Source organism: Ciconia boyciana, chromosome 6 (genome assembly GCF_034638445.1).
Source record: "Ciconia boyciana chromosome 6, ASM3463844v1, whole genome shotgun sequence".
Lineage (NCBI taxonomy): Eukaryota > Metazoa > Chordata > Aves > Ciconiiformes > Ciconiidae > Ciconia > Ciconia boyciana.
This window is the reverse complement of record NC_132939.1, coordinates 17,890,364-17,916,810: the sequence shown is the minus strand read 5'-3', so window position 1 is coordinate 17,916,810 and position 26,447 is coordinate 17,890,364. Positions and strand designations below refer to the sequence as shown.

General features: G+C 38.3%; 1 protein-coding gene across 3 annotated transcripts in view; it reads left to right on the top strand.

Moving 5' to 3' along the window:
* Positions 1-26,447, top strand: part of KCNQ1 (potassium voltage-gated channel subfamily Q member 1) — a 366,539-nt gene that overhangs the window by 253,470 nt on the left and 86,622 nt on the right. For all 3 annotated transcript variants that reach the window (XM_072864543.1, XM_072864542.1, XM_072864544.1), the window contains 3 exons: positions 6,427-6,521; positions 7,212-7,258; positions 8,076-8,137. In XM_072864543.1, coding sequence (XP_072720644.1) covers positions 6,427-6,521; positions 7,212-7,258; positions 8,076-8,137 — 204 coding nt within the window. The remainder of the gene's footprint in view (positions 1-6,426; positions 6,522-7,211; positions 7,259-8,075; positions 8,138-26,447) is intronic.

The following is a 26,447-nucleotide window of genomic DNA, read 5'->3' as shown; positions in this document are numbered from 1 at the left end:
GACATATGTTTCCTGTGTGCCACTTCACTTGCTGTGATATTGCCACACCATAAGCATTTAATGGTAGCTCATTAACCTTGTTGCCTGGTCTGAATAAAAAATTCTGACTGCAATTTTTCTAAGAATGTGGTTTCTAAATCAATTTCATTAATCCAGTAAACACCCATGTGTCAACAGCCTTCAGCTTGATTTAAACCAGGTGAATATATATATGAAAGAAATATATTACTTTACTTAAAATTAATTAATAAGGGACAATCCCTGGAGAACAGGCTTCACAACTTAAAATGCAAAGAAACAGAGGGGCCTAACTGCCCACATCCATTTTCATATATGACCACAGCACTACTGCTTACGGTAGACTAAAAAGCTTTCCTGCCCTTAATCTGTCCCCCCCCAAAAGGGGAGGGTGTCCTTTTTCCTTCAAATATTTGAAGCAAAAAGTTAGGATTAAAAAGATTACGATGATGATGACTAACAGTCCAAGAGAGCATCATTTCTGTAAGGCGATGCTTGCTGCTACTTCAAAACTGTGATTGTGACTTCCTCATTGAAATTTAGAACTGCCTGAATTCTTAGCAGTTTCCTACTTTGAATCTTTTTATTTTTACTAAAATTCATGAGCTAATTTATGGCTAAGGTTGCCTGAGCTTTTCAGAAATTTGTTTCAGTTATGTATAATGTATTCAGACTGTCACCATATAGGTTAAAATGTCCCATGTCCAGGGTTCTCCCATGTCCAGGGTCATGGAGGGAGCACTTTCAGAAAGTTTCTGCTAGCACATTTCACCTGGTTTTTTTATTGGACTAAAATTAAGAAAGGCACAATGTCTGGACTACTTGAATATAATTTTTATAGTCATTTTGTTGAGAAGCTCCTTAACACTTGGTGGTCAGCACTTGTAACTTGGCAAGGGATGTGGCCCATTCCAGTGATGTGTCCACAGCTGTTCTGTGAAAAACTGCCTAAATGTGGCCAGTTACATTAAACTTTAATTTATTCTCATTTTAAAACCTGATTTTGATCCTTTGCTCTGTGGTAATTACTGAATCATTGCTCTCATAAATTTAGATCATAAAATACTTGCCATGGTATTAACTAAACTGCCTAGAAACAAGAAATCTGCACATTATATATCTACCTCCCAAGTGGTATTTGTCAAAAACAGATTTTGAAAATGCCTGAACACTGTGTGCAACATTATCCACCTGGCAAATAAATGAAACTCCCCTGCGGCAGATGACTTGATAGAAGCTGAAAAAGCATTTGACTGAATAGAATGGGACTATTCAGTTCATACTTAAAACTTGTTTGTACTCGGTGTCCCGGTTGCTAATCTGGCTTCTCAGTTGTACTCTCACTTTCGCATCTGCAAAAGACCTGGTCCTGGCCATCTACAAAATCCCTCAACAAGGTTGTCTCTCCTCCTTCTTTAGTAGTCTTTCTGCTTCCTGAGCTATCAATATTAGCTGTTACTAAAGAACTAAAAATGTCAGTTAAGCTGAAGTGAAAAGTATCTCAAGCCACTCCTGCATACAAGTGATACGCTGCTGTTTCTGTCAGAAGCAGAATCTTCCAATAAGAACGTAACAGGGTATATCTGATAATTCTCCATAATTTGGGAATACAAGGTTATGACTGAGTTTAAAAATTTGGAGAGAACCGAAGGTACACTTTTCAAAAGCACCTAAGTAAATTAATGCACAAAGTCACCTTGAAATTCAAGCCACAAGGTGCTTTTGAAAATCTCTCCTGTAATTAAGAGATAACCACTGTCATTATTCTTTCCTCAAAAGTATGTTGTAAATCTGCTTTGTTCTATTGTGTGCGCATAAAATAGTCATAAGAAATTAAAATGTTTAAACATGTGCCAAGTAATCACTATACAGTTTCTAATAACCAGTCCAACACAATATCTTAAATTAAGGTAAAGCAGAAGATGCATTTTTAAAATGTATCTATCTTTCAGCATTTAAGAGGTCTGCATAGCTTTTTTCTGGTAGATCTTTGCCTTGTAAGCTTTTTGTGTTTATGTGAAATGTATCTTCCTAAAAGAAAATTCAGATTTTTTTCTATAACTATTGAAAAAACCCCAGCTGAAGTCCATTGGACTATGCATGCTTAAAATTAGCTGGAACGTAAGTAATTGCAAGGCCAGCACTTAAAAGGAGTATTTTTTAGAGATGCCTCTGAAGCTTTTGGGGAGTGGAAGCATAGGAAGAGGGAGAGGAAGAGGAAGATTTTGCAAAATAGGTCCCAGCATGAACCCAACATGGTTCTTAAACTATACCAGCTGTTTGCAGGATACACCTGTATGCCTGAATTTGTGTAGATACATTATCTTTTTTAAGAGCTCGATTAATAACAGAGAGTGATGGCACCACAAGGACGAAAGTCAGTGAGAAAGCAGAGACTTCCTGTTTAAAAAAATTAAATAAAATAAATAAAGAGAAGCTAAACAGAGATACAAAGACATTTCAAAGGACATGAAAAGCAATTTGTTGTGAAGCATCACACTTGGGCATTATTTCCTCTTTAAAAGAAGGAGATAAACTTATGTTCTGTTTTAAAGTCCAGGTTTGAGTACAGTCCATATGACGATGTCCATGTAAGAACCCAGCATAATATTATAAAGAATTAATACCTCTTTTATGGATGTGTTTATGCTCTTGTAAAGTCTGTAGGACTGTTTCAAATCGTGTAGGAAAGATTATATTCTGCTAGTAATCAACACAAGTCCTGTGCATCAGTTAAGGTGAATGGCTCATGGTTAAGGAAGGGTTCTGTAGGTTATAGGGAAAACAGTACTTAGAAATTAATGGTTTTCTAGGCTTTGTTCACTCCACCTACCAAAAATGAATTTCATATATTAGTTATAAATCAGATGTCTTTGGCACAGTCTAACCTTACAACTGAATTTCAGAAAGAAAATCACCATACTCGGTTATTCCATTAGCTGGATTCATGAGTAAATAACCTTTGTCTTCCAATTAGGAAAGTTTCTAAATGTCTTAAGACTTACGCACATGGATACAACTGTGATATCCATCACAGATCCAGAGACCAGGGATTTGATCTGATTTCCCATTGTCATTTTGAAATCTTTTTTTTTTCTCTTTCCATGTAAATTCTTCCTGTTGAGTAAATCAGTTTCCTTCTAAAATATGTTTTTAACTTGTGTTATGTTTTTCACCATGGCAAATATTCTATACCTAGCATAAACTAAAAATACAGGTTGGACTTCCACTGATGGCATGAGTAACTGTAGCCTGGTTTGTTACAATTTCACTGGAAAATCTTGCATGTATAGTCTTATAATTCATCATCTTATGTAATTCATTTGTCATGGTATGAATCATGAAATGTGTGTGTAATCTTTTCTAATCTCCATACTAGTCTGTACAAACAATGTCGTTCAGAGTGTCCTGTGCTTCAAAGGATTTCTACCCATTTTATTTGACTGTTATTTGGTTACATTTCCCAGAAATTCCCCTTGCATGGATTCCCCTCTCCCGGGTCTGCCTCCCTGCACATGCAGTTACTAGGGAACAGCAATGGCCAGTGGTGCACATTTAATATTTGACATTGGCTTTTGTGCCTTTTGCAAACTTCCGTATATGATGGGGGAAATTTTAACTCATTTAAGAAGATTTTTTCCATTAGTATTGGTTAATTAGCAGAGGGACGAAAGTAAGGAAGAGAAGAAGTTAAGGAAAGCTGTGGGGTTGCCTTCTACTTTCGTATCTTCAATACTCATCCATGGCCTCCTGCAGGTTTTTTTTCTTCTACAAAACTAACATGTTGTCAACATCAAGAGTATTTTCTCTTGAAAGATCAGCTTTCAATATGAAGTAATTACAGAATAATCAGTACTGACTATTAAATACCTTATCCTTCTCAGAAATTCAGCTTCATTCATAAATTCTATTTACTCCAGGTTTTCAGTTCTTGTTTTAAAGAGAAAAAAGCAGCCCAGTAACTGAAAAACAGGCAGGGACTTACCTACTCTTTCTGCTGTCACACACCTGCGTCAGAGTGTGAGGACGGCAGGAGAAAGCTCTGCATCTTTATTCTTACTGAACAGCTTTTCTGAACTTGGAGTTTTCAAGCTGATCTTGCCAATTTCTCTCTTGCTTATTTATAGCACAAAAATAATCCAAGAATTCATTTTTTTTAATATCATCATGTTTACAGTACTAGTCCATGGAAAGACTTATGGGCTTATGCCATCACTGAATCATATTTCTTTCTTTGTGGATGTTAGTTATGATTTATGTGTGTAAGCAGTCAGGGTTCTTGGGAATTCTTCTGTGTGCTCTTTGGTTAGATTGACGCAATTCCCATTCCTGTTTAGCCTTCCACTAGAGACTATCTCACCTTCACCCAAGGTTTGCAGTTGGCTTTGGGGAATCTGGCAGACTGAAATATAATTTGTTTGATGAAGTGATATTATTAAAGTAATGATTATTAAAGTAATGATTCCTAAAATGTGGGAGCTACCTCCCAGGCAGGTGCAGGGGACTGCATGAAGGTGCCACAGCCTGGGTTTTATATTGTATCTCACTTTCCTTTGGCTTAAAAAATAAGGTATTTGTGGCATGGAATTGAGGAGAAGCTGCAGTGTGTGAAATAAGGTTAAGCAGTGCAGAGACATCTCCTGCTTTTGAAGTATAGGTGACAAAATATTTCTGACACCTCAAATAGGATACAAATTCTGGTATGTTAGAAGCTACCACTGTAAACTCTTTTCCTTGTTCTCGAAAGATGCAAGAAAGGAAAAGTTGTAACTTAGTGTTACCAAGGCTTTTACCAAACCTTGAAAATTATCTACAGAGTATCTATAGACAGCATAATGAATGAGTCAGAAATATAGAATCATAGAATAGTTTGGCTTGGAAGGGACCTTTAAAGCTCATCTAGTCCAACCCCCCTGCAATGAGCAGGGACATCTTTAACTAGAGCAGGTTGCTCAGAGCGCCGTCCAGCCTGACCTTGAATGTTTCCAGGGATGGGGCATCTACCACCTCTCTGGGCAACCTCTTCCAATGTTTCACCACCCTCATCATAAAAAAATTCTTCCTTATATCTAGTCCAAATCTACCCTCTTTTAGTTTAAAACCATTACCCCTTGTCCTGTCGCAAAAGGCCCTGCTAAAAAGTCTGTTCCCATCTTTCTTATAAGCCCCCGTTAAGTATTGAAAGGCCACAATAAGGTCTGCCCAGAGCCTTCTCTTCTCCAGGCTGAACAACCCCAACTCTCTCAGCTTTTCCTCATAGAAGAGGTGCTCCAGCCCTCTGATCATCTTCATGGCCCTCCTCTGGACTCAATCCAACAGCTCCGTGTCCTTCTTATGTTGGGGGCCCCAGAGCTGGAGGCAGTACTGTAGGTGGGGTCTCACCAGAGCAGAGTAGAGGGGCAGAATCACTTCCCTCGACCTGCTGGCATATTTATTGTTACTGTATTGTTCGACTGATTTGATTAACATCTTTAAGAAAAAGTTTTCTAGCAAATCGTAAGTTCAGGTGTTATTGTTCGGTCTAATGTGTGAGGTTTACACCCTACTCATATTCCTCTCCTCTCTCCTCTGTTGTGTTAGAGCTTCATTGCTGCTTCTTATAGGTAGCTCTGGCACTGATTGGACTCTAGTTTCTAGATGTAGGATTAAGATACTTTTAATTTGTCACTGCACTTTGACAACTTCATTCAGTTGCTTTCCAGTTAGTCTTGGTGTTTATTGGTTAAAATTATGGTCTTTTTCTTTATCTTCAATACTACACAAAAGTGTTTTTATTACTAATAGGTCAGGTTAAGGCTTTCCCATGTATGAATTGCAAATTACAGATGCACGGCTTTCTCCCTGGTCATTCCTTGCACCAATATTTTCCCAGTATTTCCCAGTACAATTGAAAGCTCAGCCAGTCTTTCTGGAAGAGGAAATCAGTCCTGCACCTTCAGCCAGGACTCTGCTTTAACCTTCCCATGGTAAGAGCTGAACTGAGAACTCCAGCTGTCTTGCTGCTGACTGAGAATAAGGGCTTGTGCATGTGAAAGACCTCTTTACTGTTTGGTGGCCGAAGAGTATGAACCTTATTTCCAGAAGAAACTAGACTGACCACAAACTTCTGAGCAAAGTGCCAGATACACTTTTTTGGCCCCAAGTTCTTTTGGCCTCAAGTTCGATGGGTAATCTCTTGAAAGGCATGTAGACCTGCAGTAACAAAAAGGTGGAGGAAATCAGAACTGTCATAATTATTCCACAAAAAATGTATGATCATGGCAACAATCAAAATATCTCAAATGTTTACACAGTGTTAAAAAGGGTTAAAAGAACTTACTGTTTATTATTGAAAAAAATCTACATTACCATAGACTACTCCTACATCCTTGTTGCTTAAAGGCATGGGTTTTGGTTTTTATTTTACAGCAAGCTAGAAAGCCCTATGATGTTCGAGATGTTATTGAGCAGTATTCTCAGGGTCACCTCAACCTGATGGTGCGAATCAAGGAGTTACAGAGGAGGTATGTCAATAAAGTTCAGTGTCTGTATCCAGCAGAGGGATGTTTGTAAATAAGTCAGTGGTTGGGGCCGGGGATCAAAAACTGACAGGGTTACAGGTGCCATATTGGTAGGACTGTGCAAAGTTACGGAATATAAAATGGCATTCAAGTAAAGTTTTCTTTTCACACAGGAAGGAAAAGGCAAAGAGCTTAAAAATCTGATGATCGGGACTTACAATTTTCATCACACTTACATGTATTGCCTCAGTCCCTGCTAGCTTTGACTATACACTGTATTTCCTATATGTTAGGGGCTGTATTATATGTGCAGAGTGAAATACTGTTGCCTGCTCTGGTAGAATTGCACATAAGAGCAAACTAAGAGATGACAGATAGATGCAACAAGTAAGCTGCAGAAGAACAAGGAAAAGAGGAGACAATGCTGTTCATGTGGAAAAGCGATGGGCATGGTAAAACTTTACAGTGGTTAAAGAAGCTAAAGACCAATCTAAGTCTAATCCCATTTTGTTATTATTTTTTTAATTTGAAGCTATTTTTAGCCCAAAGCAACTGCTTCACTTACAGTACAAACCAGAACTATTTGAACTTCACTTTGCTTGTTTGTGAAGAGGTCTCCCCTCTCCAGCTGGAGAAAGTGTGAAGGCTGGTTCAGGCTGATAAAAACTAAAAATGATTCTTTTGGTTTTACAGGTTGGACCAATCCATAGGGAAGCCATCTCTTTTTATCTCTGTCTCAGGTAAATTAATATGAAGGATGTGTCTAAAGTTAATCTGATTAAGATATAATTAATGGAAAATACCTGTTAAAATAATTTTTATTTTGTTGCCAAGTTTTTAAACAGTGCCAGCCAATTGTGGTCTGAAGTTTAGGCATCCACAATAATACTTAGTCATCAACACCTTTAAAATAGGGTTGTTGTTATTTAGATATTTAAAGCACCTACTTTCACTGAAGTTTTCAAAATGTTGGCTCTAATCTCTCCGAGACTCACCATATTTTCAATAAAATGGCATGCTATGATTACGGAGTTCCTATGAAATCAGTAATATTCACATAGAGCTTTGATAGCTTTGAAAAGAGACTGGAAAAGGAGCACAAAGTACTAAGTTTGTTTGCGACAAGTCTGGCTAATGAAAACTCTTTGTTAATGTCATTTTCAAAAGCATGTTTCTATATAGTTCATAGGGGAAAAAAGATAAAATGTTACCAAATGCATTGTTCAAGTAGGCTGTTCAAGAGTCTTTTGCATAGTGGCAGATTGTTTTTAAATGTCAGTTAAAACATTAATTAAATTGGGAACAGTTTTGTTCTCACAGGTTAAAGCATAAAACTAAGGTTGAAGGCGCCTTAAACTTAAGGGCTATTAAAAGACATGGCATGGGCTAATGCTATAAAAAGAAACAAAAAGCTTCTTTTAAGGAATAGAACTAGCAGCCTGGCAAAGGTGTTCAGTTACACTGCGTTGGTGGGCTAGTTAAACACACCCTGTTGTGGCTTGCTACTATTTTGTTATACCACCATATATTAATTTGAAAATGTTTCTTGTTCCACAGAAAAAAGCAAAGATCGAGGGAATAACACGATTGGTGCCAGGCTGAACAGAGTGGAGGACAAGGTAAGCCTCAGTTAGACTGGCAGTGAATGAGGACATGGTCTGTGATCGAACAGTGCTTGTTTCATAGGATGTGGGGCAAAATTCAGCTTAAAATAGAGTTGAATGCCTGGCTTTTCCAGGTGATGGAGCGTAATTTTAGTGGCAGATTGCATTTTTGGTTCTTTCTTGTCATTTTAACAGAATAAGAAGAAAACAGACTTTAATTGATTTCGGTCTCTTTTGGGGCTCGCTTGGGTTTTTGATTTTTAACTGTATATATTACACATGTCTCAATGCTCTACTTCCTTCCTCCACAATAGATAAAAGACTCTGTTCCTTTAATACCTCAGTATATTACGGTCCCTAAGATTTCCCTTTGATCGTTGCTCTGTTGTTTATATAACTCCACCTACAATTCCTTAGAAAGAGCGATAGCAAACCATGTTCTGTCCTGGTTTTCGTTCCTTATGATAAATGGAGTTTCTTCTTTCAAGTGACGTGAAGCCAGAAAAAATCAGACTTGTTCTATAATCTCAAATTAACAGTTAAGTGCTTCATAACCCTTTATTTCAATGCTGGCTGTGCTGGAAAAATTAGATGACAGGTAGAGGCTATGTCATTGTTAAAAAATATAGGTTTGCCTATGCTGGTATTAAGGAGAGAAAGGGAGAGTTAAGAGAAATGGTTTGAATCCTTTACTGATCTTTTACAGTGATTTGGTGAGGGGGTGAAAGAATTTCTTTACCTTAGGATTATTTCACTCATATATCTAAACTGTTCATTCGGTATTAAGGAGTGAAAATTTTTCTTGAGGAAAAGAGCTTACAGAGTGTTTCTTCCACAACTGGAAGTATGTGATAACCTCATGAAGGATTTGTTCTGAAGAAATATCCAGCAAATATTCTGCAAACCAAAAGAGGTGTGAGCAACACATCCCAAAGGATGCAAACTGAACACTCTGATCTGTATCGATTCACTTGTGGCATATCCGTTCCTTACACATTTCTCCTTAAATACTTAAGATAAACTTGAATGATAGTACTCAGAACTATACTTCAATCTATTGGAAATAAATGGCATTTTAAAGGGAACAGGTGCCTTTTGTTATATAGGGTGACACACAGAAAGGGTGAAGTAGAAGATAGGAAGGTACAGTGCATTTTGCACAAAGAAGAATCACTGTGCAGTGCTCGCTCAGATCTGTGGTTGGTAACTGTTCTTACACATGGAAGCCCTTTCCAGAAAGTTTGGATTACATTTATTTATTTTCCCTCCATAATGTCAACTGAAAATGTGGAACACAAAAAAATGTCTTGTGACTTGTGACAAAGAGCAATGACTTTTCAGTTTGGACAAATAATTCTCAAATGACAGCTATAATAGCTTCTTAGTGCTATTTGTAAAATCTCCAACGAGCCTGGGAAAGCTTTGGTGTTGTACTGGCTCAGAGATAAGCTGGTTTGGGGTTATTAATTATTCTTTTTACATCCTTACAAATAAGTACACCATGAATTTATAGTGACTGTTGTTTTATGTCTTGTAATGGGACTGTAAAACACTCCCTGTTTAATTTTAGTATAGCCGGGTTAAATTTTAGCCTTGTTTTAAGTAACAGACCTTTCTTTCTTTGCAGTTGCATGAGGTCATCTGTGGTTTCAGAGCTGTATGTTATCTGCCCTATACAGCTAGTCCTATCTGCAGGAATTTTATCTGAAAGTAGCTGAAAGGCTAAAAATAGAGAATTTCAGTTGGACTCGGCAAACAGTGGTATACATGACAACACACTGGCAATGCTGAGATCACATTTTTGCAGCAGCTGCAGATGGTGGCCAAAGCAAGTTTTTTGGTATTTTCGCTCTTCAAGATTGGCCTTCTCTTTCCTGTAAAGTACATGGTACATGGTATGCTTTCAACATACAATTAAATCCTTCCTAAGCTGAGCACTACATAAAGGAAATCTGTATCAGCTGGTTTTTAAGGTGACTACGTATTTTAAACAGTTACATCCCGTTTTGTTTGTGAATTAGTTTTGAATCTTGAACTTCTGAAGGAGAGATTTTCAGGGGTGCAGGCTATTGTTAGCATCTAACCACCTTTTGTGCATTTGAAAAATCTCCTTTAAGTCATTTTAAAATGAGCCGTAGCCTTCTGAAATTATTTGGACACTCCTGCTACAGCAAGAAATGACACGGTACTTCCCATGCCACAGGAATAAGCTGAGTTCTTCTAACAGATCTTTCTCAATGATTGTTAGTATGCTCATTGCGGCAGAAGGCTGGTGTACAGTTGTCAGAATGCGTTAAAGCAGAAAGTCAGAGAAGAAACCCTGAACCTTAATTTTTTACACTTTTGGGTGCTTCTGCTTATGGATGTCTGCTGTCAGCACAGGATCTGCTACTTGCACATCACAGAGGCAGAATCCAATTTTATGTATATTCCTATAGGCTTTTGTGGAGGTGGATTTTAAGTTGAGAAGCTTTTACAAATAAAGCTAATTCTGTCTTCAAGAGTATTTAATCGTGTTTCTGGGACATCATGTCACTCTTGCAAAGCTTTTGTACTTGTGCCACAAGCAAACACGCTCTAGAGGCACATACATGGCTGGCAGTACAAGAGGGAATGGCACCTGAAAGGGACATCTTAAAAATAAAATACTTGAGTCAAACAACACTATATTGACAGGAATTATGATACTTTGTGGCACAAATCTGAATTTTGAAGTATTGAAATCAGCAAAAAATCATGTTTTCTTCTTTTAAATTTAGGAATATGTTGGGGGGGCAGTGTCTGTAGAGTCTGTTCATCTTGTGCACTGAGTGAAACTTTGACCTTGTAATATATACCGTTTGTGATAATGTAACTAAATATTGTTTCCTAATATGCAAAAGCCAGGAGGATGAATCACACTTGCAGGAACCTTCCCGCAGATTCCTTCCAGTAGAATTTTTTAATTTTGGCAAGCAACTGAAAAGGAGGTTTTGTAAATGTAACTAGAAACTGCACAACCTGATAGGCCTTCGTGAAAAGAAATCACAATCCAACATGTAATCACAGCATATTTTCACTTTGCCATTGTTCTCTGTTGCTTATAAAGCTGAGGGTAGCAAATGCTATTTTCTTCTAAAGCTGTATTGCCATGGCTGAGTGCAGGCAGTTGCAGGCACCCGCCATGCCCACACCCCAATCTGTTTGGGACACTAGCCAGCTTTGGTCCAGAAGGCATGTAGCTGCAGTAGTGCAGTGCCTAGACTGAGCTCATAAACCCTGCTAAGTAGCAATGGTCCAAGTGTGTGCATGTAGATACGCCGATCCAGTCCCTCAGAGAATGTTGTTGAGCAGGATTACAGCAGCAAATCAATTTATTTGCGGTGACCAGCCTTCTCTCTTTTTATCCTGAAATATCTGTGAGTGACTATTCAGCCTACACTCAAGAAACCTGGCCACTGCTGGCTTGCTACCAAAATCAAAATCAAAAACAGTTTTTCCAGATAGGCACAGCTGTGTGTGCGCAGCACTGTTAATCCTCACACAGAGAGCACTGCGTGCCAGTGGTTTAATTCTGGGTGTGCCCAGCAGCTTGATCCAGGAACAAGCCCATAGTGCACTCAAAAACTTCTGTATGCTACATCTCCTCTTTTCTTTTCACTGCTTTAATTGTAGCTTGGCTATAAATGACTGTAATGCTAACTTTTTAGAATAAATTAATCTGTTCTTTTTCAACCTTTTGCTGACCATTAACTTAGATATAACAGGCACCACTTGCACTTTTTAGGTAGTCAGGCAGGCTTGTTGTTTGGCTGCCCTAAGATAATTCAGTCTTAAATATGGGCACTGCCAAAATCATCTAGAATATACAGCGAGAGCTGAAATTGACAGTCCCTGGACTCTCGCCAGTCTGTTGTGCCTACATACCAGGCTCCCCCAGATGTCAGTAGGTCCTGCCTGTGGACCTCCCAGAGCAGAATAACAGAACCCAGATTTACAAAAAACTTTTAAAAACCATTCTGAGCAGTAGACATTATGCTCTATTGTCTGTTAAGTTGTTTTAAAAATAGGACTTAACCTTCTGCAATGATTTAGACACTTCAAAATTTGCCTTTTAAGAATAGTTATAGCAATCCATAGTTATAGCAAGTCCCTTCTATATACTCAGAACTATTCCTGTACCTTGCAGGAAGTACAGTATTAATATCAGTATTGACAAGGTCACTACTAACACCTTATAATAGTCTTTTTCAATTATAAGGAATATTAGGAGTAATGCTATCTACTGCTAAATTTTAAGTTGTAGAGATTTAAATGGAGATTTCTGTTTATACAGAAGGTATGTAGTAGTGAGACGTGACACCTTTTGATGTGAATCCAACAATTTTGCAAGACAATATTCATTCCAAGCATATGCACATTTTGCATGTTCACCGCTGAAAATGTGAACCCTTGTATTCTGACTAGTACCAACCCAAAGAGCAACATGCAGAACTTCAAACATGCAGTGCAGCACTGAACAGAGGATCATTTCACTTTTTCAGATTTACTTTATAAGCAGATTATAAAGACAACTTTAAGAAGACAACTTCTTAAATCAATTAAAAACAAATCTATCACATGAAAACATCTATCCTAAAATAGATGCTACTGTACTGCCTGAGTTCCCTACTGGAAATCTGAACTGATCTTGGAAACCAAAACTGAAAGGAAGTTCTCTTCTTTGCACAGTTCTTTGAAGGTCTGATTATGGTGATTGTGTTTTCTGTCTTCCAGCTACAATGTCTTTGATTGTTAAATATATAGATCCCCTGTTCAGTAAAACTGTAAGAATATGATATATATTTGATACATTTTTCACTGTGAGTGCCAAGTATGAAACTTTTAAAGATAAGTAAGTGCAAAGGCTTTATTTGAGGTGGCTTTCAAAAAGTGGTGGACCTGTATGTTACAACATTTATATACATGATATGACATTTTCTTCTGGCCAAATAATTTTCTGTAATTGTTTCACCAGAGCATTGATTCTATCCATATGTGTATTAGAAACCAGTTTGACTGGAACCATGTTAAACACAGTCCAGCTGAACAGAATGACCATTGATAAGTCTAGGTCTAGTTACTAATTTTACTCTTGCTCTTTCCTGCTCTTGCTTTCTGATCAACTAATAGTTCCCCATTGCAAAAAGTTTCACATCTAACTTATTTCTTTTGTTGATTTTCTCAAAAATATATGAGCTTGAGTTATATATTGCAGAGGAATTTCACTGTAATGTTAAATTTGATGTTTCATTGTATCACAAGGTAAATTGTAATCATGCCATTTCTAATAATAAACTCCCAGCCCATCCAACACAGAAAGGTTTAGGACATGCTCCAGAGCCCATTAAAGGTGATGGGAGTCTTTCCTTTGACCTGTCAGGCTGTGAAGCAGGCCTTTTAATAAAAACATAAGGTAGCCTTGATAAGCCAACATTTCAGCCTTCCTTCATCAGGGTAGGTAGAAGCATTAAGCTTCATTAAAGTTGTATGCCTTTGAGAGGATTTTTTCTTTTGGTTAATATGATACAGTTTTGCTCAGTAACACAAATGTGTTCCATGACAGCATTTCTGTCATAAATGGAGGTATAAGTCTGGATATATGTGTGTCTCATTATTGGATGCTCCATATTTACAATCCTAAGAGCATACATTAGGTAGTTTAACATTTTACTTAGAAAAGTATTATCTCATCTACCTCTTCCTGGGTTCACAAAGACCAGGTTTCATGTTGACAGCTTGGTCACCTAAAATAATGCTTCGTGTGTGGCCAGTCTTCCAGTTTTATGTGAAATATCTGCCTTATCTAATATAGGATCAAACCTTGGTGGGTTTTTTTGTCTATTTTTTATGGCATTTTGTAGCCTGTGGGAAACAGTTACTCTGCTTCCTGCTGTAACAAAGCAATTAGTGCAAACCAAAAAAGGCCTTGACTGACGATGGCCTTCTTTCACATCAGTGTGTAATGGATAGGGACATTTTGGCTTTATTTTTAATTGAGTAATGATGCTGAAAAATTGATGGTAAAAGACTGACAGCCAACCATCTTCTGAATTTCTGGTCGGTGCTGGAAACCATGGTTAGAGCCATGAGTCATCAGTTGGAAGAGATGGCTTCAGAAAGTGTCTGGTGTAGAAATATTCAGCATTTTGCAGGCTGAACATATGTGAGGCAGTTCAGGTATTGAATATTGGCAGCTTCTGCAATAGGTGTGTGAGGATTTGCCTTCCTGATAGCTAGAAACAGAACAAAAAACTGTGGGTTTGGATTGAAATTTTAAAATACATGCAATATCAATAAAAATCAAAATAACCGCTGCCAAGCCATTACTCATCTTGTATATAGATCTTGCAATAACACAGAAGTAATAACGTAGGGGATGTGGAGGAATATTAAGAGGCATATGGAAGATTAAGTATCCCTATTAATTTAATCCTTAGTCTTTTTCCAGATGCTGAAGTACAAGCATACGGAAGCAATTTTGGTGCTGAACTTTGTGATGGAGGATGCCTATTTTCTATAAATTGGACTACAACTAAGCACATCTTTCATCAATCTAGGTCATTAGGCAGCCTTAAAATTTTAATAGCTTTTCTCTCACCAATCTGATAATATTTCAGTGGGTAAACAAAGACAGACTGCAGATTTCCATTTCCAGTATCCTATACTTTCCATCACCCTAGCTACAGTGAAATACAATTATCAGGCATACATGTTAAAAATGAAAAAAAAAAAATAATTACTTGTAGAATTCACTGCTGCCAGAAGCTTTGGTAGCCAGAATAGAAACAAACGGAGAGACAGATTAGGCAAAGTCATGGAGAAGGGCTCACTTGAGGATTATTAAACAGGAAGTCTGTATGTAAACTCCAGTTTAGCAAGTACTTTAAACAGTAGTTAGCGATGAGTTGGTAAAAAGACGAAAAGCATGATTTTATGTATATGTACTTTCTTACACTCTTTTTTTAAGGCTTGGCTACAAGCTTGCACCAGAAACAAGATAACTGGGTGAGATAAACTTTAGTCTTGTTTGATACAGCCGTTTTTATGCTAGGTTGTTATCCACAGCTGCTTGCTACTGGATTTGGTCACCCATACAGCCCTATGCAGCTGAACGTTGCTGTACAGTGTCTTAGACTTGATCTGTTTATGAAGGCTGTGCAGGCAGACCACTATGCCTGTCTAGAGGACATTCATGTGAGTTTTTGCAGCACTGTGCCTTGAAGGTCTTTGGAATAGCCTTCACTTGCAACTATTTGTTAGCACTAATTTTATCTGTTTGAAGATCATTAGATCCTACTGCAGCACAAATGAAAAACAATCAATTTTTGCGTTAATGTTGAAATTGTTTAATATACTCAGTGTTAAGTACTACCTGTAACCTCTAGGCTATTATCTAGGTGCAGTAGCTTAGATATAGTTACAGACCTGGCCTACAGAGCAGTGTTACAAGCTATCATTATGTTTTATGGTCTATTTCTGTAGTGTCAGCTCTTGGATCACAGGAAATGTGATGATATAAAACAAACAAACAAACAAACAAATAAAAAACGCCAAATCTAGTATCTGAACGTAAATAGCCACAGCCAGTGAGGATACTGCAGCTCATTAGCTTAGTTGCAGGAATTGAGAGTATACGCTCTCTCAACCCTGTAGAACAAAGTTAAGCAAGACAACATATTAACTGTATTCTAGAGAATAGTGACTGAAGGTAGTTCAAACTAGCACACAGTTGCCATGCTAGTGTTCAGAAGCAATGACTAATTAAGCTCTGATCATAGTCACATGCAGTCATCTGTGATACTCCTCTACATATTTTATTAAAAGCAAAACAGCAAAAGTGAAATATTCCTAAAGAAAATACTTCCTGTTTAAGTGAGTCGCTATAGATTTTGCTCCAAATTTCTAACGCTTCTGGATGCAGACAGTAGTTTGGAAGCATGACGCTGAAGGCAGAGTGCAAACCTTTACAAATACAAAGTGTTATATATATGTATTGGTTTTTTTAATCTCATTGATTTCTTCCCTGTTTGGGATCTGATTAATGACTTTTGAATTCTTAACACTGGCAACAGCTGCATACATGTGATCTGCATAGCTGTCTACTTGCTTATTAAGAGCAGAAATCCCAGAGGAATTTTAGGTAATATGCAATATATCCTATACAATCTAGGAATCGGGGGGGTGGGGGAGGAAGGAGGAATGAAATAATCTGTTACCAGTTGATAATCTCTTAAACAATCTTCAGATTAGTTGCTGGTTTGGGGATCAACTGTTTGTGTTTATATTTGAGTAGGTATGCAAGTGGATGTAAGGTCTGCAAATTGAGATGACTCGATCTTTTATTAAACCACATAAAGCCTATTTTGTCTGGAATTGAAAGATAAACCCAAGCAAGATTTGAAACATAGCCTCCATCATTTTTGTGCATAGACTGTTTACATTTGATGTGGAATGGAAATGCATGGTGAATATGAGAGAGAATGTGGAAGAGTTGTATGTACTAAATACCTTGTAGAGCAGATCAGAGAAAAGGGATTTAAGTGAACAACACATGTGGACAGTGTGCTACACAGAAGACTTTTATTTGTCTTTCTTATAGGTTAAAGGAAAATAAATTACCATAAGATCATCTCTGCATTTTATTTTTTGTGTGTGTGTTGCAGATGAGCAACCAAAAAGCACTCTAACATAAATGGCAAATTTTGGTTTTGATACACTAGAATGAACATCTACTTAAGTTAGATGCATCAAAGTTGAAATTGTTCCTTGTCAAAGATGTGTTTTTAGAGTGATCTCACTAGAATTAAAATATTTTATTTTAATTTGCAGTTGAGTATCAGGGAGGAAAAATGCATGGAGTTGAAAGGACTCTGTTCAGGCTGCAGTCTCTTCAGGTTGGAATCTATTCAGCTCTTGGAAAAGATTCAGAGTAAAGGAAGGTATACTTCCTTTCTTATGCAAAGTCCATACCTTCTGTCAACCTATCTGCTCTCCCCCCCCTAATAAAAATTGCAAAACAGAAATGATCCTGTGCTGCTTAGATTGCAGGAAGAGAAACAGGAGAAGGAGCCTTTGCTGTCTGACTCCTACTTAGAGCTATGGGAGTCAAAGGGAAGATAAGAAAAAAAAAATAGGCAGTCAATAAAAAGTAGAATATGAACACCTGGTTGAAAGTATACTTACCCTTCCTAGAGCTCAGGAAACCAAGATGACAAATATAGTTTCCTCAAATCCTTCTCTGTTCCTGCATCCTACCCACTGGGGTTGCAAAATGACCACGATTCCTCTTTCAATATGAAAAACAAGATTTGCATTACTCCTATAAAAATCTAGAACAAATACGATTACGACGACTTTTTACACGTCTTTAAAGTATCCCACTGTTTCAGCAGTTAGCACAGGGCTGTGAACCTGTCTCACAGGTTCTCTTTCTATCCCAGAGTAACTGATACTACACTTGGTAGCTCCAGTGATCAGCCAGCAACACAACCTGGCAGAGTGTAATTGCCCTTGTATGCCATGGGCGTGTTGACTGATGAGCTGCCTCCCTTTAGGATGGACCTTCTTTGTGGTAGCTTCATTAGGTTCATCATCACATGAGAGCTCCTGCTCTGACAGACTAAACACACAAAAATAGGGAAAGGAAGGGAAAAATAAAATAGTGTTTCCCTCTTTTACAGCTAAAGTGCAGGAAGTGACTTGCCCGAGGTATCACAGTGGCATCTGTGGGACAGCCAGGAATTTAACTTAAGCCATGTCTGGGACTTAACCACAAATCAGCATTCCTTTTTGTTATTGTGTTTAAAAGCTCCTCTAGTTTTGAATAGTTATGTTGGCCAGTGCAGTGTTCAACATAATCATAGCCCATTAATACTAAAACCATCCAGTACTTGAGAACAGTATATGTAAACATATAAACCACACCAACCCAGCCAATATAAATGTACTGGCACTATTTTAGACAGTCGATTTTAAATCACCTAGAAATTAATCTCCTAACATCATTTTGTAGCCCAGGAGCCTAGGGGTGGAGAGGACTGAACATGCTTACATGACATGGAAACTGTCCTACATATAGAAAATTATTCATGTAATATTTAAAGCTACACAAATGATATTAAATGCCACATTTGCACAGTCAAGCAGAAAGAAATATTCACGTGAGTTCAAATATTCATGTACATTTCTATTTTAAAAGTCTTGGATCTAGCACTGCTCGCCATTGACCCTTCTCCGACATCTGTTAATCTTGGGTTTATTTCAATTTCTTTCTCTCTCTTTTTTTAAACAGATGACTCCACTTAAATCAACACTTGGTTTCCATTAGACAGATAGAAGGTGATTCACTTAGTAACATGTGCATCGTTATCTAGTTATGTCCTAATAGCCTTAATATATCAAGGAAGCTGGTGTGATTAACAGCACTAAAGGCTTTGTCAGACACTACACCTAATAAATACTGCCCTTTGTCCAGCCATAGAAAAAGAGCAAATAAATACAGTTTCAAACTGAAAATGTGTACAGCCTTATAAATATTCTAAAATTATCCCTATTAAAAAAATATGTTGACAATAGAAGTTACGTCTACATATATGTCTATGTACGTGTCTACCAATCCAAGTGTGGGTTGGCTCTTTGCCCTGCCTGGGCTGTCCTTTCTCTGTTTTATGATTTCATGATGGAGCCACCATTCGTATGTGATTTCCCTCCTGTTCACTTGGGCTTTGTGCAGATTCTCTGATGGTTCTTTGTCTCTGGTTGTCATAGCTTAACTGTCCCTGGGTAGCTGGATATGTGAGTATTAGTTGTGCCACTCTAGTTAATGTTAGCAACAAAGACATCTGACTTGGCTTGATTATCATGTATGATAATCCTGCCAAATGAGGCAGTCAAAACCAAAAACCCAAGAGTAAAATATATTCAAAATGTCAGCTTGAATGGAGATGGGGTCTGTGTTTCATCATAGCTGAAGTTTTCTGGAAACTTTCTAGTTCTGCCACCAGTGTCTGTGGTTGCATTCTGTGGTCATCAGGGTACTGAAGGAAGCTTTTATTCTGCTGCGCCCAAGTTTCTAGAGAGTTTCAACCAGAGGAGTTTTACAGGAGAACACCTTAGAAAGGAAATGGGCAAGGATAATTTTTGCTACTTCGCAAAAAGAGACTGGCTGAGCCATAATCATGGGTCCTCTATCTCTGTGTTTGCCTCATGTTAGTTACATTAGGCAGTTTTGGCCAAGCTTTGAGGTCAAATAATCAGTCCCACAGAGATGCTGCCAAAAACTCTCAGCAGAATTTTGGTAGCAGAAGTGACTGGGGAGGAACACAGTGCCTATTCACCGATGCAAAGGAGCAGCGGTTTCTGCTATTGCACTAATCCCATACTCTTCCACCTAACACGGTGCACTGCAGGCGCACTGGCCCAGGGCCCACAGATCCATCTAGCAGCATTTGGGTGGCACTGCATCCATGGATGACTTCTTAGCTTGGGCATGATACTTTGCAAAGGTCCAGCTGTTTCTGGTTTAAGCTTGGGCAGCACTGGTTCAGCTCCCTTTGCAGCATGCTTTTGATCGTAGCCAACTTGAACGATGCTCAGAATGAATGGGTCATTCATAGGCTGCTCCAAGATAGTGGTCGACAAAGCTGGTTTTGAATCCAAGCTCTCTGAATCTCTGTGCAGAAGAATTTCTGAATCTCATGGCAGCTAGAAAAAAAGGCAGTGGATCATCATATTAGACCTGAAACAGAATGAGAACTTTTTTGTTGTTGGAGTGGGTTTTTTGGTTATGTTATTTGTGGTAAATCCAGAGAGCCCAGCTTGATGTATATTATTTTGTGCTAAGTCCAAACAAATAGTTTCCTTTTTTTCTCCTGTCCCTTTGATATTTATTATCAGTGAACACACAGGCCAGCTGTCATTCAGTCCTGAGATGGCTGCTGTAATAAAAACCTGACCAGGCACAGTGCACATGCGTAGCAGTTGTTTACAAATGCCTTACTGATTTTGATGACTACAGGATTGGCACCTTTTCTTTCCACTGCTGGTGGAAGGGCTGCGAGATAAGAGGAGGAATGCAGCAGCCTTTACAACTTCGTTTTTATTGTATGGCATATCTGAAGGTATAATTAAATTAGGACACAAGCAAATTCATGAGATACATCAGTGACTGCTACTTTTATATTATTATTCAAAGAGCTATATGTTAAAGGAGTGTGAATTATATGTGAAACGAAGCCCTAAAAAAAATTGACCTTAAATTTTCCGCACTGAAGTTCCCCATCCGTACAGTCCCCACACCCTTCCTGAGAGACACTTGTGCTAATTAATAACTGTGAAGCAAATAACTGTTAAACTGGTAAGTGCAGCAGAAAAACTTAGAGAAAAATGAATTGTTCTGTCTTCAGAGGCACAGAGATGCACTCAGGGAGTTGAAGTCTTTGAGATCTATGGCCTCTTTGCAGTGCAGAAACATTATAATGGAATGGAATTAGTCCAACCCCCACTTGATAATAATTCCAGTTCATTTTTCTCTTTACAGCTGCCCTGTATTTCTCCACAGCTTTGACCTGTATCGTAACCTTGAACAGGCATCTTCACCCCTCTCGGCTTCTGCTCCTGAGTGAAGCCTGGGGTGCTCATCTAGGCTGTAAGCTCTCTGAGCTCCAGCCTTGCTGTGTGTTTAGATGGGACTTTTCTGTTTTCCAGTGGTGCTGGAATTTGGATATTATCAATGCCAAACAGTAAAACAGTATTCTAGCCCAGAAGATTTGTGTATTATAGATGCCTAGGCTTTTAAACATAAAATAGAAACAATGTAAATACAGCAGTAACAAATCAAAACATAGGTATTTTCTGTGCTAATTACATAACTGGTAGATAGCTACTAGTACTCTTAAAAAACAGTACAGAGCTTCAGAAATTGTTATAGAAAAATGTGGATTCATCCTTTTTTGTAGTATGGTTGTAGTGAAGGGGGGGAAAAAAAGGAAACCAGTTAAATGTAAGTCCAGAAAAATGCAATTGCTACATATATAGTACTATTTCAAAAATTTTGTGTGATGTTTTGATTGCTATTTCTTCTGGAAGAAGTAATTGCTAACCTTGGAAAAGGCAGGCAGGATAACTTCAAATTGAGATTTGTTCTGGTACAAAACTCTTACAAGTCTATTATTAATTCACAATAAAAGTTAGTATTTTGAGTAATTTAGATTACTTCCTTAACGACACAAGTGTTTCTTCAGAGTAAACTGATGTCTGTAGAGTAGCGTACATACTGGTCACACTCAGAAATGCTTTCTTTTTAGGCCACAGTTGGAAAAGTGTAGGAACAGTACCAATATTTTAGTCAGCAAAGCATCCTTTTTGAAATGATCTAAGAAAGCTAACACAAATTGAAGGTGGTACAAAGGTAAGGGCAGAGACTGGTTTAATTAAGGATAAAATTGTATTAGCTAAGCTCAGCTGGCATTTATCGGGCAATAACTCATGGAATAGGGATCTTCTCTCCTTCCTCTGTCATTTCTATATCCTCCTCTCACTGCTGAATAGCTCTCACTCACATGAAGCTGAGGGAGCTGGGGTCAGAGTGTGTCTCCTCTCTGTGCTAGTGAGTACTTGTATTGAATCCTGTGACATCTGTGAACTTGCAGCAGCCTGAACCTTGCTTCTAACCTGGATCCCAGAGCAGCTGGAGGGCATTGTAAAAAAAACCAAAATGGTGCCAACAAATAAAAATTCCTTTCCAGTTTCAAAAAAATTGTTTGGTAAAGTGTCAGAGCACATCCAAAAGCTCTTTGGGTGTTGTCCTGATTCTCAGCAATGCAGAAGGTAGAAGGTAACGTTGGAAGCATGCTAGAGGGCTCTCTCTGGCAGGAAAATGTGTGTGCACATAGATACAGACTCCTCTTTACCTCTAGCAAGCCTTGAGCTCAGAGAACTGCAAGCTTTTCTGAGCTGTTTTAAACCCAAAAGAAGCAGAAGTCCTTTTACAATGCAAAACCCCATTTTCTTCTGCTTTACCATAGAAAATTGCCCTCTCCATTGAAGCAGAGATGTTTGTTCTCCGTAGTAAATAATAACGAGGATTATTGTAAAAGACTCAGGTTATTTCCGCCCTCCTCCTAAGCTTTCTTTCATTTCATTGTAGGTTTGTTTTGTACCGAAATGAAGCTGTGAGATACTCACATTGAACAGAAATCAAAGTCGTACTTTCATCGCAGTCCTGAAGCTAATCAGTTGGCTTGCTGCTACAGGCATCTGCAGGCACCTTGTACTATAGTACAGTAGTGTTATGACTTTAGAGGCCCAGCTATTTTAAATCATAATGGTGACACACTATGCATGCTTTCTTTCAAAAAGCCTGGGCAAGCCACGCTGGGTTGATTTTCTTGGCTCACTATGTACCTATAATTTTGTCTTATATTTTCTAATGTAGGTAGCTGGGCATAGAATCAAAAAGCTCCACTGGATATATAAGATTTTTTTTTTTTAAAGAAAAACACAACAACAAACACATTCTTTGCTTTTAGATTGATAATATTCCTTTAACAGCTATAGATGTTTAAGAACAAAGAAAGTCCCTGGGGAAAAAAAGGAAAAAGAAACATTATAATTGTGAGGGATGTTATGAGATTTTTTTTGCAAGACTGTCCAGGTGGTGTGTTAGTGAATTTTTCTACCGTGATTTTGGTCCTCTGCTGGTATGCTTACAGTGACTGGGTTACTCAGGACAGCTAGAAGTAAGTGATAACCTTTCACAAAAAAACCTGAAAAGCCATATATGTGCTGTAATAATGGTCAGCTGAACTGACTTACTCTAGAATAATTGTCTAATGGATGCAATTTATTCTGTGTCGATTTCCATTGTTTGTGCTGCTAAAGGAAGTAAAGTCAAGCTAGGAGGATCTAGTTCTGTTGCTCCCTATTACATCTCTCAGTAGCCTGGTTTTCAGAGGTGGTGGCAGACACTGTGGGTGCTCAGCATCACTTTAAAAATCAGCCCCTACCTCTCCTCTGGAAAGGAATATAATGCCATATTGCCTGTGCATGTTTGGTGAGACAGCTGCTTTTCACACTGACGACACTGAGCATCAGAAGAGCTAAACCCGCCCTTGCTGATCTCTATGAAAACAGAAAGAGTAGAGTTCAACAAAGTTCTCAAACGATCTGTAATTTGGAATAATGGTGTCATTAACCTTATGATAATAGCGTGAAATGGATAAGCATGGATAGCTGTACCAGGCTCTATTGAAGTACAAACAGGAGACCCAACTTCAACTAGAAAGTAACTAAGAGGGACCTTTCTGTTCCTGTTTTCTATTCATTGTATGAAATTGGTAAATGCTACCTATGCTATTAGGGATGAGGCTGAAGAAGAGTATACACTTTGCTTTTCCTATATAGGTACAGGAAACTGGCCCAGCCTGAATATAAAGGAAAAAAAGCAGGTGAGGGGGAGTTGACTAATGAGTTTTTATTTGCATATTTTTGCTAGAGATCCATCACTGTAGTATTGGAGTATTACAAATGAGAACTTCTTGTGCATGCATTATTTGGTCATCCCTAGCTATTTCCTATGCATCAATAATCAACTACTCTAAAACACAATATTGAAAGAGATTGCTGTGATCAAAAGTTTCCATATTTTCCCCAGTGATTTTTTTCTCGACTCGGAGAAGAGGGCTTTTCCCCACAATGGGGAACAGTACATTGCATTCTTTTTTTCTCGTCGTCTTTTTCATTTCAGATTTTTCCATTCCCTGTGACTGCTGGTGGTGATGCTTTCCCTAAGTGTTCAGATTTGACTGCTTCTGTCAAAGACTTTCTGACTTTATCCTTGTTTACCCAAGGCAAGAAGAAGAAGATAGCTTGGTTTTGGTTCATGGTAGTCTGTAGACCTAAGGCCCTTCCAAAAGTGTGTTCTGTTTCCAGACAAGAGGATTTGATTTCAGAAAACTAGGCTCTGTAGCTATGTGTAGGGAGGCAGATTGGTTAAAGTTTACAACCTCTTTTTGTTTAGCCTCTGGAACAGTGCCATGGAGTCTCAAGTTTCCCATATAAAGAGAGATGTGTATTCGGTCAGAAGGTAACCAGGCAAGGTACATGAAGGCTGCAGGGTGAATGGCTCTTTCAACAATGAAATCAGTTTGGGGTCTTTAAGATCCCAGCAGTGCCTTGTCTCAAGACAGTGTTGAGCAGGCAAAATTCCTAAAAATTCCAGGGGGCAAAATAACCACCCTTGAACATAACAAAACAAAACTTCAGAAAATACAAAACAGGAAAAAATTTCCTGCAAATCTGATGATCCTTATGAAGTTCCTTGTCTCTTGGGGAATCAGAAGAGGTGAGGGCTACCCACATCTTCATTTCCTTCCCAGTGAGTCCTGTGTGCTTTGGTTGTTCACATGCATACACATGGGGAATGGTATCTCATGCAAAATATCTTGATGCACTATTGTTCTGGGAGCAAATGCACTGATGCACCTAGAGTCTGAGGATTAAGGATCTTAAATAGTTATTCCTGCAAATAGAGGATTCACCTTGCTCCCATCTTTCTGAAACTGAAGGTGTCACTCTACAATTACTAAATCACATTCATATATTACTCCAGGGTACAGAAGCTTTGCCTCAGGCAGAATAAAAGACAGGAAGAAAAGAAACATGGTCTTAGAAACCTTGCATTCAAGTGACAACTTATAGTTGCATTGGCAGAGACGCAGTAGTGAAGCTCTGTGTTTTTGTAATCTCATTTTCCTGATTTCATCAAATTAGTGAGGAAATGCATCCCCTGTTTTGTTTGCTCCTTTATCCATTGGTACATTGTAGCCTTTCGGTAAGTTGCCGGTAAGTTTGCATGCTATTTGATTCTTTCTTTGCAGTAATTTACAGACTAAATTCCATCATGAAGAAAATAAAATGCTAGGAATCTGATTCTGACCATCTTTTCACATGGTTTGGAGAAGTTTGCAAATTGTCTTGATGTGTGTAAGCTCATCCTTGAATATCAGCAAGTTAACTCTGCCAGCACAGCTGTCTCTAAACTTTGCCATTTACAGTATGTATCTTTAAAATATTAGAAAACTTGATTTTTCACTGTTCCTGAGCACCACACATCTCTTCCACTATCAGTTGCTACTCAGAAAACATCACCAAATTAATGATGGTTTATTTAGCAAACTCATGAAAGCCCCAGTATTTTTTGAGTATTTGTGGGACTTTGGTTTTGGTAAAACTGTGAGGTTAAGGCCTGAATTAATCTCATGCAATTTTAGGCACGTGAAACCATAGCACTAACATCCCTTTCCAGGCAGCTGAGAAAGACTTTATGTTCAAGACAGCTTCTGCAGAGTAGGTGGGATGAACCCAAGGCTGCTGCAATGTGCAGTGAGTGCTGAGCTGCAATTGCCAGGTGGCTTTGCGAGGTCCTGGCAATCTCTTGCTTTTGCTCATATTACAAGCTGGTCTATTCTGAGCTGGATTTTTGCAGGGGTATCCAGAGATGGTAGGTCTTGCAATAAAACCTTTCCAGAAGTAATCATTTCTTGTGGTCTTTTTCTCTCAATTCCTGGTTTTCTAAAAGTAATCTGATACAAAGATGTTTGAATATTTGTCTTTAAACAAATGGGCTGGAGAAGTGCTAACCATCAGGGAGATAGGGTTGTGTTTTTCCTGATATTGACTGGTGCCTGTTTTGTTTTGATTTTTATGAAATACTAATTATTTTTTGTTCTCTGCTTAAACCAAGCAAGAAATCTGAAATAGGTATAAAGTCTAGTTCACTAAGTGTGCAAGGTGATGCCAAGCTGTGTCAAGTAGTCCTCTTCTGGCAACAATGGGCTGTTGTTCAGTATCCTCTCGCAGGTTAACCGCAGAGTTGCTCCTGAGAATCCTTCTGATTTATGATGACATTGCTGGCAACAGCCGAAAGCTCTCTAGCAGTGCTTTCCACAGTGCTGTGTCAGCAGTTTCTTATATAGATATATATACACACACACACACTCTCTTAATATACATATTTATAGCAGAGAATTCTGACCCAATTCTAGTACTCATCCTGTTTTTCTTTGCACTTAAGTGATGTTTATTCAGCAATAATGTATCTACCTACATCTCTGGTTGCAAGTTTAGCGTCTGTACCAATTACAAAACTCTGCTAGTCAGAACAGCACTGGGAAATGAATTATATTGACCTTGTGTTGCAAGTGCCTTGCTAGGAGGAATTCCTGGGAGGGGAAGAGGCAAATAATTCAGTTTCTGGGATGATACAACTTATCTCAATAAAGCACATAAAATGTTATCAGAGAAG